Here is a 13,736-nt window from a genome sequence, read left to right on the forward strand (position 1 = left end):
AGTGATAGGGGTGTGTGTGTGTGTATGTGTGTGTGTATGTATGTACTGCTGACATATCCTCAAACAGGAAGCCAGGGATAATGATTTGCAGATGTTTCAGATGACTGGGGTGCCAGGACCTGGATTTCGTCATGGTGCGTGTCTGTGATTTATTTGAATGCTGTGACTGCTTTGGGAGGGGCTGGCGTCATTAGAACTGAGATGGGCTTTGACAGGGGGGTTGAGAAGGACGTTTTTCCCTCCCAAATACCAAGGAGCAGGCTGAGCTTCAGGCCGACCCCCAGCCCACGTTTTTTGGTTTACTCTCAACTCTCATCCTTTCAATATCACACTTGGCCGAGTCTCTTGAAAGCTGAAGATTATATTCGATCTCGCAGAAAAACACCAGAGCAGAGTGGAATCTGCTGGCAGCGACTGTTCGTAGTCCACACACCAGACTGTGTGCGTGTGAAAGAGAGAGAGATGGAAAGAAAGAGTGAGAGAAAGAGTGAAATCTGAATATATTCATACAGTAGTAAGTGTGCTGTGGCTGTCCTCCTCTTTTTCTCGAGGCAGACTCGGGGCCCCCCTCTGGCCCCGCCCGCTATAGCTGAGGCCTGTTATCTGATAGTCGCTAAGTGCCGAAACACAAACTTTCAGGACAGCGCATAGAGCAGAACGCTGAATGCTGAGTAGTGTAAGAACCACCTACAACAGAGAGGGAGTGAGTGAGAGAGAGACTGAGAGAAAGAGAGAGAGATAGCTCAAACAATAATAAGAGCAAAAACAGAATGCATATTGACATGGTTCACAGCAGATGTAAAACCTTATCTTGATCATGCAAGACCACTGTGTCAAAGCTCTGGCTTTGAAACCTGGTAACCCACAGAGAGGGACAGAGAAGGCAAAGTCACTGGTGTAGAATAGCATAAATTCCTCTGTTGCATTTCAAGACAAAAAAAAAAGAAAGAAAGAAACTGAGAAAGTCAGTGAGGCTTAGCTATGTTTCCATGACACATTTTTTCTCAGTATTTTAGGTGATTCCAAGCACAACCATGCTGTGATTTGTTGATGGAACTTCATCGCAGAGGTGGGATTGTTTCGTCAGGATGTGTTAACTCCTCCCTGAACATTGCAGATTTATACTCTCTGTGGTTTCTGGTGACCGTCTTTAGTGAGGAGGATCGTGGATGTTCTGTCATATGACACCATGCTCTCTCTCTCTCTCTCTCTCTCTCTCTCTCTCTCCCTCCCTCTGCCGACCCCCTCCACACACAGCCCAGGATGATTTTTTTTTTTCAAATGTCATGTCTTTCATATTTCCCAGTGTTGGTTTCCTTACAGTAGGCATCAGCCTTACTCCCCTTAATTCTGGTTTGAAAAAAAGTCCCAGTCCAGCTGTCACACCGACATGTGCTTGCAGATGCCCAGGGGAGCATCGTAAAATCTTCCCTGTTTGCCATCGCATTTTCCCTCTGTAGTTTTTTTTTTTTTGGTCTGGCGAACAGGAAGGTTCTGTCACAGTCGATCTCTGTTCCCTACGAACCAGATGGAGAGCTGATGGTCAGAATAATATGGTTTGATGTGAACAATCAAACTTCTCGAATGTATGATGTCAATAATGTTTTACTATCAGTGTGCCCATGCTACATCAAAGTGTCTTACGTCACCGTGTACCCTGCTCAAACGCAAACAGATGGGTCAGACATCTGAGAGATGTTTAAATGAAAATAATAAAAACAATGATATGACATGTGTGACTGCAGAACAGGGATGTGGCATGTGATGGGCAAAGTAAACGATGCCAGTCTCACTGTGCTGTACTAGTTATACACATTAAAACAAAATTTACCGCTGTTATTTCACTTCAGTTATTAGTTTGATTTGATTTTTTGTTCAACTGTTATTGTGTATATTTGTGTGTGTGTGTGTGTGTGTGCCCGTGTGTGTGCATGCACATGCGCATGTTTGTGTGCATGTCATACATTAGTATAGTCAAGATTTTTTAAAACTTGAAGTCTTCCTTTTATGAAACCAGTTATTTTTGCCCTTTGTGTTCTGAGGCAGAAATAGATGAACAGAGGTGATTAAAGTGTTCATTTTGCTCTGTGTGTGCTGTGTGAAGTGAAGAGAGAGACGCACACAGGGGTGGTCTGAGGTATTTCTACCATGATCACTCTTTATGCACAGGTCATGACATAGTGGAGTTACACACAAGTTTTCTCAATTTCAGTGGTCAGGTTTTAATCAGAGTCAGGCTGAGACTTTACTGCTCTGCCCAGCCTTCGTACCACACACGCACACACGTGCGCGCGCGCACACACGCACGCACACACACACACAACCATACACACACACGCACATGCACACACACGCACATGCACAGGCGCACGCACGCACATGCACATGCACACACACGCACACTCACACACACGTACACTCACACACACGCACATGCACACGCACACGCACACACACACACGCACATGCACACACACGCAACGAGGGAGAGAGAGAGAGAGAGAGTGTATGATTACTTTATGATAAACTCACTTTGGCATATGTGATCATTACAACCCGAGGAAATGGTTAAGTGAGTGTATTAAATCTTCAAGCAATAAGTGCATAATTAATACAAGGGAGGCATATGGTCTGTGGCTTTTCCCTTCAAACACTTGTAAACAGCAGAATGAAAATTGTCATCTGTTTGATGCCATCATCATGTGTAATGTGAAGAAAAGTCACAACCAAAACACATATTGTACCTCTGAGAACACTCAACACACCCTAACAAACAGGATATTACATAAGCAAAGGATTAACCTCATATTGTCTGCTGCATGTTTGCCCATGTCGCGCTGAGACAAACACTGTATTTTGCATGTTCCACCTTTATGTAAGATTTTAAGAATCACCTTTTGATCTCTTAGTTCTCACTTTCAAACCAGCCTTACATGTTTCTGTGTGAAGGCGCATGTGCTCTGTTAAACATAACGGTGAATGTAAGACACATCTTATTGAGAGGGGCTGGGTGGTGTGGGGGGATGGGTGTGGGTGGGGCCTTTGTAAGTGAAAACTCGTGTCTTAGATGAGCTTTGGTGACTTTCTTTTAATTCATCTGGGCACAGATTTCATGTTACGTTAGAAAGACTATGTAAACATTCCCAACAGGCTGTATTATTTGTCTAGTTTTTATGGGGGTTTTTTTGTTGTTTTTGTTTTTCTGCACGTATTTCCAAATAGAATTGCAAAACCCAATATAAAAAAACTGTGTGTTTGACATTTACTTAATGGATTGTTACTTGCTAGATTGTTCTTGGTTTTCCCTCCAACGTATTGCATTTCACTGTTCTATGCCACCGGCTCTCAGTGTAACTGATGATAAACGTTAAAACCTCCATCTTATACTTAAATGTTGCCGTTTGCACTGAACGCCTACGATTTTCCACAGAAATTTAAGGACTCGCTTCACAAAAGCATGAGAACAGCTAAGCAATAATTACAGCGTCCGATATTATTTCCCACCCGAGGGGAGACAAGACGTGGTAAACCTAACACTCTGCTGATGGTAGTTGTCTGACCTCACTGGCCCAGAATCCTACAGCCGCTAGTCAGGCATTTTTAGCCACTCGGCCCATTTTAAGACCCTGAATTCGCCCACAAAGCACTCCCATCCAAAATTCCATCACAGAGTATGACTGGAGCCTGCCCTCTCCGGAGTATTTACAAACACCAGCCAGAAGAGCTCTGCAGAGGGCGTGGCACACGGGAGGGAGGGGCCGCTCTGTTTTTAATAGAGCAGCTTGCGGGCTTGTGGCTGTCGAGTATAACCACATATAGATTTTTTCATCTCTGGATATATTTTTTTTTTCCTCTGTTTTGCGTTGTCATTTCTTTTTGAGCTTCCTACAGAAATTAAACATGAGATGATAAATAAGATTGAATTTGATGGACTATCCCTGTGTTCTCTCACAAGGGTTACGCCCATGAAGTCGATGCATTTAAGGGTCTTGGCACAGCTGAAGTCCATCTGCTGTCCTGCCCTGAAGTACGAGTAAATAGAAGACTTGTTATACGTGCCGGCATTCTGTGCATACCACGGGGCCACAGGGAGGGCTCTCCAGCACAGACGCGCTTACACACACACACACACACACACACACACACACACAAACTCACCCACATACACACAAGCCTTAGTCACGAACTGATGAATGGAACTACAGAAAAAATTTAAAGTTCAAGCCTTCGCTATCAGGCAGATAGTAGTTTTAGCACGAACAGTCAAGTCCAGTAATATGTGTTCATTCATGTGTCAGAAACACACTATGTGCGTGGAGTCTTCCTTATCCTCATTAAGAACTGAAGTAGGCTAAAACCACTAACCTGTTGTTACGGACTGGGAACATTGTGAGTACTTTGACAGGTTACTACAACTAAGACACCCCCCCCCCCCGACTATCATAACATAGCTTCCATGTCCAAACCGTATGAATGAGAGAGCGGTACATGTTTGCATGTTTTTGTTGATTATATTTAAGATTTTTAAAAAAAGAAAAAAAAAGAAAAGGAAAAAAAGAAAGTTAAAAATTCAGTTCTCAACGCGACAACTGCTGCGTTATTTTGGAAAGTTTACCAACTCATTGAGTGTCGTGTGGTGACGTAGGGACGCTTGTAGGGCGGTGTTCTCACGTTCCAAAAAAAAAAAAAATACTGCTGTGGCGCTACATCTGGAGAACAGAACCCGTGCTCAGAAAATCTCTAGTAGGATCCTATAGTAAGGCTCTTTGGCACTTTCCTCCCGCTCCCTCTTTTCCAGGACTCTTTCTCTCCTTCTTGCTCTGTGTAAGTGGGCTCTGCGTGGATTTCTTTTTAAAGATTTGCGGAAAAAATTAAAGGACTATAACGGATTTCTGTAGAGGTTTAACTCTGAAGTTGTGCTCAGTTGGATAAATCAGTTTTCCTTTGGAATTTATACTCTACTACATAGCTTGCTATCATCAGTTTTTATTTTCCTTCATTTCCAATTCTTTTTTTTTTAACCGGAGGAGGAATGTACCCTATTTGAAGAAACGACTGCTTTTTCATGTGATGCAACAAACTTTGCAAGTAGAGTTTGGTCATAAACATGTACAGTTGTCACTAAGAGGGATCCATATTCTAAAGTTTTCCCCTCCTTCTTACACGCTTTCAAAGTGCCTAGGCGAATAACGGTTCTGTATGAAAACAACTCTAGGAATTTTTTTTTTTTACATCTGGAGTGGGGCACCTTACAGATACATCAGCTCACAACTATGCAAATATATCTTCGTTCATAAACTTTTTTGCATTCCCTCCTCAACTTTTAAGAACTTTACGAAAATACGTTTATAGTCTTTTCAGGAGCGATGTGTCAGAGGATGTCAAATGAAAGAGGCGGCAACTTGGAAAATATACTCACGGATTATTTAATTTATGTATTTTCTGATTGAGAATTATTGTTTATAGTATAAATATGGGCTGAGGTTTAATTTTTACACAACTGGAATGATTGCTTCAGAATGTTAAAGCCAGTTTCTTAAGGATAAAGCTTAATTTTCACACGAGCCTATAAAAACACACTTTCCTGGTCACGAAATGCGATTAGCGCCATCTGGTGTTTAGAGGAAGAATCGCACGCGTTGGACATTGCGACAAGTTCAGAAAACTTTTTTTCTTGTCATCCTGCAGGTCAGCTCCAAGATGTTGGCCATTCTGATTGGAATTGTTATCTTGCATGTTACCAGCTTAATTCTTCTCATTATTTCCACGTCTGTTAACGTAAGTATAATGTCTACAAGTCTTATGTCTATTCATTCACCTTCTTTGCATGCTATACCATATATGAACAAGCAAGTGTGTGTGTGTGTGTGTGTGTGTGTGTTATCTCCTATACTCCAGGCATGGAGAGTGGTAGGTGACAGAACTACAGACCTGTGGTATAATTGCTGGACTTCTAACGAAGGTTACCACTGTGTGGGAGCTAGTGATGCAGGTGTGTCAAATGCCCAAATATTTTTCACTGTTTGTCTGTTCACAGTTCAGTATTAAAGTTGCATTTTATAGGTGAAATGTGAAATGTCTAAAATTGTACTGCTGTTGTGGGTAGGGGCATGTCCTTGGTGTCACAGTTGTGCTACACCCATAGATGATAGTGACTCACATCACTGCCATTCAGAACACTTGGGAGTGGCTAAACTCAAAACTAGAAGCAAAACAGTGTTCAAAACCAACTGTATTTACCATCCAAAGCCTTCTAAAGCCAATATAGTCAGAATCATATGTCTTTTTGAGTGATGAAGTCTCATTTCAAATATACACAGACAGTCGATTTTAGATTCTGTGTTGTATTGAATTGTTTTTCTGTGTATAATAAAGGTTTTAACCCTGTTGGTGCCCCTCTCTCCCCGTCTCAGACTGGCTGCAGGCAGTGCAAGCGTTGATGGTCCTGGCCGTGATCTTCTGCTTCCTCTCCTTCTTCTTCTTCTGTTTCCAGCTCTTCACTCTGGAAAAGGGGGGCCGCTTCTTCTTCACCGCTGCCTTTCAGGTGTTGGCCAGTAAGTGTGACCACATACAGCTTTGGGTCTCTGGCCCTGTCCAGTGAAGCCTCTTACTCCTGTCAGAGAGAGAACGGAATGGATGTTCCCCCTCTGACAACTGCTGTTAAACACATTTTAATAATTGCTCAGAACTTACAAGGAATTGACTAAGGAGAATTGAATGTTTTTCTTTCTTATATATATATATATCCATTTATATATCCTCTTTATATAACCATTTCCATATGTATATGGGTAGATAAATATTTGAGTGTACTTTCATTCTGTAATTTTTGTTTAATAGAATATAAAACCTTGTTGTTCTGAAAGAAAATCATTTTGATGATTCCCCTCAGTATCACAGACCTTGGTCATAAAACAGCTGCATTTTATTGAAAAACAAAACAAAACAAAAAAACATTCACCCCGCCTCTCTCTCTCTGTCTCTGTCTCTCTCACTCTCTCTCTCTCTGTCTCTCTCTCTCTCTCTCTCTCTCTGTCTTTCTCTCTCTCTCTTCCATTCTTCCCCTTTTGTCTAGGCTTGTTTGTAATGTGCGGTGCGATTATCTACACCGTGATGAGTCCAGAAGACGGGGACTATGGCTATGCCTATGTGTTGGCCTGGGTGGCGTTTCCTCTCACTCTGCTGAGTGGACTCATCTACATCATCTTGAGGAAGAGAGAGTGATCGCCCCCTACTGGCCACTCTCTGTCACTGGGAGTCAACCTCAGTCCACAGACTCATTTCAGTTCAATGACCACACCCGGACATTAACACACAAAATGTGATAAAAGAAAGAAAATAACATTGGAGGAATATTAAGTGTGAAGAAACAGCATGGATGAAAGGACACCCCATCTGTGGTTTTGAGCCTATTTATAACACTTTTACATAGCTTGTGTAAATAGGAATGTCTTAACATGTTAGTAATAACCCCATCTTTTGAAGTGTCTTTCCCCAAACAGAGGGGATGGATAGTTGAAAAGGCTTTGTTTTATGCTTTATGTGTTATGTGTAAGGGCCTATAGTAAACATGCTGTAGTTTTAACAGTGTTTTTAATTGTTTTGTTTTGTTCTTTAAAGGAAATCCTCAAAGGGAATTCATTTGATGTCGACTTGAAATATTGCTCTCTGTCTTAAACCAAAGAAATTGCATTTTGTTTTGAATTTTTTTTTTTTTTTTTTAGAAGAAAACCATTCTTTTTATTTGCCATACCTGAAATGTATAACTTAGACATATAAGCTCAAATTGTGTGTTGAATTGAACAAATACCTTAATGTATTGTATTGTATGTTTTCCCAAATATTCTTGTAAAAAAGAGAATTCTTCTTCCTTTCTGTATTCCATTTTTTTAATAAAAGAAAAGTAAATGATGATTCCCTCACATTATTTCTACTTGCAATACCCCATATGAACACAGAGAGGCGCTAGACAACCAACAAGTGCGTTTTGTGATCTGTCCAAACCTTGGCTAACTTTCAATTAGGCAAACTTCTTCTATTTAACTACTTCTTGGAACTGTGCCATTTTGTGTTCAGTAAGGATCTAATAGTGGGGGGAAAAAAAACAGAAAACAAACACACACACACACGCACAGAACCCTGCTGAAGGACACTAAACTCGGTGATGTCATCTCCAGAGTCATATTGAGAAGATGACAAAAACAGATGTGATATTAAAATCGGACTTAAAGAGTTTCCACGGCCTGTTTGGACACAGCTGTCCTGCTAAGTCAATACAGCCGTATTTTACAGGGAAGTAAAAGCCTGATTTGATATTTTAGCCAGATGAGACACATTATAAATATGTTGGTGCATAACATTTAAAGTGATGCAATATAACCATTCAAACACATTAACACATTTTGTAAGTGTGAATATTTTAACTCTAAGCTCATATTCTTCACTTTGTAGCTTCCAGTTTGGAGTCACAATCTGTATTTTTTTTTTCCCCTTATTTCATTGTACTCATCATATACTTCTCTGGTGCAGTCATGAGTGATTTGTCTATTAATTTGTTACAATTTCTGCATTTTTAATGAAATGCCAACATACATAAAAACATCATGCCACTACACATACAACCAAAGTCAAACATTCTCTCACAAATCATGTTCGTTTTAAAGATGAAGATACACACCTGGGGAGGATTCGTGCAAACATGTCTATCAAAATGACATAAACCTGGCGCGTCAAACTGAGCATAAACATTTCAGCGGAATCTGAAAAGCGACGCGAGGCACCTGGCAGCAGAAGTCTACATGCAAAAATCACAACACATGCAGACACAGATTAGAACAGTTTCTTTATTTTTCATTTTTAGCAGATCAAACAACTCTCTTTGCACAACACAGCTACTTCAAACAACTACTGAGACACACCTATCCAAGACAAAAAAAGAAAAAGACTGAGAGAATCAGATTTTAGTTCAGATCATCATGTTGTCTAATACAGCAGGCCTTGCTCTGTACCTCAGGTTTCATCATGATGTGGAGGATACACTGACATGGCTGAAAGTCATCTTCTGTCATTTACGTGTCGGATCACGAGTGAGTGAGAGAGAGAGAGAGAGAGAGAGAGAGAAAGAGAGAGAGAGAGAGAGAGAGAGAGAGAGTACAGAAGGGAGAAAATGAATGTCAGTGTATCTCATTTATCAGGTGCCACCCTGTAAAATATGGTAATTAGGCTTGTTCTGACCCTGAAGCATCAGCAGCACCTCTTTGGCTTTCACCCGATCAGAGAGAGAGAGAGAGAGAGAGAGAGAGAACAGAGAGGCATACAGCACTGTGGAATATTTAACATTATAAATTATCATCATTACATCATATCATATATCATATCATGTATCATTATCTCATTATATTTATCATCTATCATATCTTACATTTTCTTCCAACACACATGTCATTCAAGATAACAGCTAACAATGGCTGGGTATGTGGCTTTTCAAATTTGATGCAATTGACATAATTTAATCAGTCACTTTGTTCCAGCAATGAGATTCAGCAATGACTGAACTAACTGAATTTTACATTTCTCTTTGGCTTTGAAGGAACTCAGGCAGCCTGTACTGCCAAGAGACCATGTATGACCATCTACCACCAGGCGGAGACAATAACACATGTTCAGAAAAACTAAAATTTTAATGAGTACATTTAGCTTATTTTCCATTTTGGGCTTTGGCACCTGAAACATGACACTAATCCGATATCAGAGTTATTACATGCTCAGTAGTGTTCATCAGACTGGATTATACCAATGGGATTCCTCTCAAAGCCTTTGATCAAATGGATTACCAGAAATCTCTCACACCACTCCAGGAACAGATTCAAAAAAGAGAGAGAGACAGAGAGAGAGGGAGAGAGAGAGAGAGAGAGAGAGAGAATTGGCTCAAAGGTTGAAAAGATCTGCTTAACATCAGAACTCAGAGGGCAGAGAAAAACAGTCAAATGGCAAGAAAAAATGTGTTTTAATGCCACTGAGTCTTGGTATGCTTGAAGACTAACTTCATTTATTTATTTATTTTTAAAAATGTTATTTAAATGCCTTTCTGTGGGGTGACTTAAATTGCTCATGAGTCTGAATTGTTCTTACGGTATTGTAGGAAGTTAGGTCTAGATTTGGAGTGTAGTAAAGCCTTGTTTCCCAGAGATAACATTTTAGTGTGTAAGCCTGAAGATGCTGAGACATAGGTGGTACTACCTGTTTACAGCTGGTGATAACAGAGGATAAATACACACAGGTCCACTTCCTGGTGTAAGTGGTGTCCTTTGGATAGAGGTATAATCACTGTCCACACACACACACACACGCACACAAACACATGCACACGCACACGCACACACACACACAAACACATGCTCACAGATTCTCAAACACATACACAAACACATCCTTGTCATCCTAGCTGTTACAAGTGTCTCAGCAGGTGTTTACATGAGCTGACGTCTTCTTCCAATGAATCTCACACACACACACACACACACACACACACACACACACACAAAATTCCACCGAATGTAAACAGAACGTTTAAAAAAGACACTTTTCACAGAAATGTTTAATTTTTTACAACAACACCAGAGTTCCTTGGATGTTGGTACTTCTCCAAACTTGATTACTTCTTAACGTAGCATCTCTGTACAATTAAAACTGTGGCTGTGTGTCTGAGGAGCACACCGCTAACATATTGGTAATGTCAAGGGAAACTCCGGGGACCCATAATGGCCTCACAGCTCCATTTCAAACGTGGTTAACCCTAAGGGTTATTTATCACTCTGGAGGTCATGGGGGGACACTCAGTATTTACTACAGGACATGGAGCCTCTCGTCTGGGAGCAGGATGAATGGGGGGAGGAGGTAAGGCCAGATATAGAGTGGATATTGTCCCATCAGTGTTGGCGCACTGCCCCTAGTTGGTTATCAAAATCGTACATGTGCATCACACACATTTGGATAGTTTTCCCATGATACCGCGTAACAACTTATCTTGGGAAGAGGACCACAGAAGTCGTACGAAGAACCACGTCAGCCTCTGCTTCTGTTTAGTACCGTTTCTGATACATCAGCATTCACAATGGCCAGTGGCAGCTGAGGGGAAGATCTGAAAGGAGCATTTCAAAGCATACCGAGCCCCCTTCGCGGTCGGTAAGGAAACCCTCCTCTCTCCTTGAGTCTTTTTTTTTTTCGATTTGTTGCCTTTTTATCCCAGGCGTCTGTCTGGACAAACAAAAGCGGGGTTTTTCAGATGAGAGTAAATGATAGAGAAAATGGGGAAGCCGAGCTTTTTCAGGCCCGATTTCATCACGGCCATAAATCTCAGAGAAATCAAAGCCCCTTCTCCGCCTCGTCCTCCCCTCCCGCTTTGTCTTGCTAATACACATTAGGGCGCGGCTGGCTGCCCACTTTGACACTTGCCGCGATGAGATCTAGGCAATGCTGCAGATGTAGAACCCGGAGACGCCTTTGACCTCTGAACCCGCCGCTTAAACTGCCACCGGTGTTTTGCGTGCTGGAGCTTCTGAGCATTAAGCGATCCACCCCCCCCCCCCCCCCCGCTCAGCTTCCTGCCTGGAGGCGACTCCGACGTATACAGATATATTAAAGAAGATGAAAGATGAAAAGAGGAGGCTTCAAAAAAAGGAGGGACGGAGGGTTCAGATTAAACAAAAGAAAAAGATTGTAGACAAGTACCCTGCTACCAGTTTTTATATATATACATATATGTACTGTTTTAAATGCTGACACATAAAAATACACACACACACACACACACGAACACACACAAATTCTCTGTTGCCTTCTGGAAGGCAAATGCATTTGAGGTTCATTAAAAGCGTGGAGAAGTGGCTTTTTCAGGCCCCGCTAAATAACCAATCCTGCCTTGTATTCTTCTCTCTGACCTCTTTGCCTTCTGGTTCAGTTATAAAATGAGAACAGAGCACAGGAAACACAAAGGCTTCCTCGGCAGTCAGCTAAATTGACTGATTGTGGAATTTCAACCCATGTGTTCCTATTTAAGAGACTTTGTGACTTCTTCCAAGCTTTAGTGAGTTTTTTTTCAAACTAAAGCCAAGCACAGGTGTAGTTTTGAATAGAATTCAGACTGTAAATGGATTTGAAAGAATTTTGTTGAAGAGTCTGTCAGCGACTTTAATCATCCACTTTATTTATCTGTCTGATAAGTAAGAACAAAAGCTACACAAACACAAAAAAATTCCTGAGCTGCTTTCACAGGAATGTCCTTTTTTTTTTAAAACTCGAATGTCCTGTCATCACCAAATTTTTAGATGAAAACATACGAAGCCCTCCAATGGTTTTCCGCACTACTGAAGCTGAAAAAATGTCTGTATTTGTCAATGGCTCATTAAATACGGAAGAATTGTATTTATTTGCTCACAAAGACAGGATATTCTAGAAATATGCTTTTTATTGGTAAAGTTGCGAGTCTTATGAAATAATGCTGATGAACTGTCAACATTCTATGAGTCCTTGGTATTTCCTTGAAAACAGCCATCTGCTAAGTGGCCTCTAATCCTTCGGTAGGATTCTGTAGTGCACGGTGTCATAAGGCTCAAGTCATGCCTTCAATTAGAGAGCTCTACGTCTCTCATTTTCCTCTGTAGTGCTTTCAGGGTAAACATCAGCCCACATTAGACATCTATGATTCTGAAGAAATTCATCCATAACTGGTGTTGTGACCTCAAGAGAAGATGCATTTTTGGCTTGAGAATGACAAACGACTTCCGAGACAATTTTATTTGTTGGTTTATTTATTTATTTTTTTAATATTGCATACTAATTTGCCATTGTCAAGTGTTTGTACGTTGTACACGGTTTCATTTGCATGACTTCATATAACTGGCCTGTTTTTATTAAAACTGTATTTAATTTAAACGATTAAGAAAGAGAGAGGAGAGTTTACACCTTGTTCTTTTAAGTGAACAGAATTATTCTCACACAAACCTTGTGCTGTTCCAGCAAGTCTCCTGTGAGTATCCAGAAGACTGTGAAATGAAATGGATTTTAGTCACCGAGTGGCCAGGACTATAGTAAATGACAGCTGGACGACAGTGTCAAAATAAAGCTCAAAAAATCATGAGGCTGAGATCATTAAAAAAAAGATATATATATAAATTTTCTTCTAACGCATCACAAAGTGCAAAAGCATACAGAAAGTGCAAAAGGGTTTTGCCAGCTTTCTCCAGGAGGCTTTCTTCAATGGGCCTCCGTCTTTGGGTTTCCCTCCAACTGTTCATCCACCATCCGATATTTTATAAATCCAGCAGATCAAACTTTCTGTACAGCTGTAGCATTCAGTTTAGTGTGCCTCAAGACTTTAATTAACCTAAACAAAGCTCTAAAGATCCTAAGAAATATCATTTATTTTCATCAGGCTTAAATCTTGACTCACCCTTTGCACTGCTACCATTTTTATGAAATACAATATCATCAGTGTGGGCCGAGGAAAGGTCTATTAGACCGCTACAGGCTTAGTTTAACCCTGCTGACCTTTACCTACCAGACTTGGTACGTTGATGTAGTGGCAGAAGCGGTTGCCCTAGGTTGATGGAGGAGTTTAGCTGGTTTGTTTGTTTGGCTCTTTTGGACCCTCTGTTTCAGGTGAGTGATGACCACAGGCTCCGATGACTCCGTTTAGGTCTCAGATAAATTAGCACTAACCATTGCACCCTGGACAA

General features: G+C 40.9%; 1 protein-coding gene across 1 annotated transcript; it reads left to right on the plus strand.

Moving 5' to 3' along the window:
* The first annotated feature begins 5,694 nt into the window (after positions 1-5,694).
* pmp22a (peripheral myelin protein 22a) lies at positions 5,695-7,682 on the plus strand. The gene is made up of 4 exons (XM_030790379.1): positions 5,695-5,778; positions 5,899-5,992; positions 6,414-6,554; positions 7,076-7,682. Exons 1-4 carry the CDS (start codon positions 5,701-5,703, stop codon positions 7,222-7,224), a joined length of 462 nt encoding a protein of 153 aa, XP_030646239.1. The 5' UTR covers positions 5,695-5,700; the 3' UTR covers positions 7,225-7,682.
* Positions 7,683-13,736: the final 6,054 nt, after the last annotated feature.

The sequence above is a fragment of the Chanos chanos genome, chromosome 13, assembly GCF_902362185.1.
Source record: "Chanos chanos chromosome 13, fChaCha1.1, whole genome shotgun sequence".
Taxonomy (NCBI): domain Eukaryota; kingdom Metazoa; phylum Chordata; class Actinopteri; order Gonorynchiformes; family Chanidae; genus Chanos; species Chanos chanos.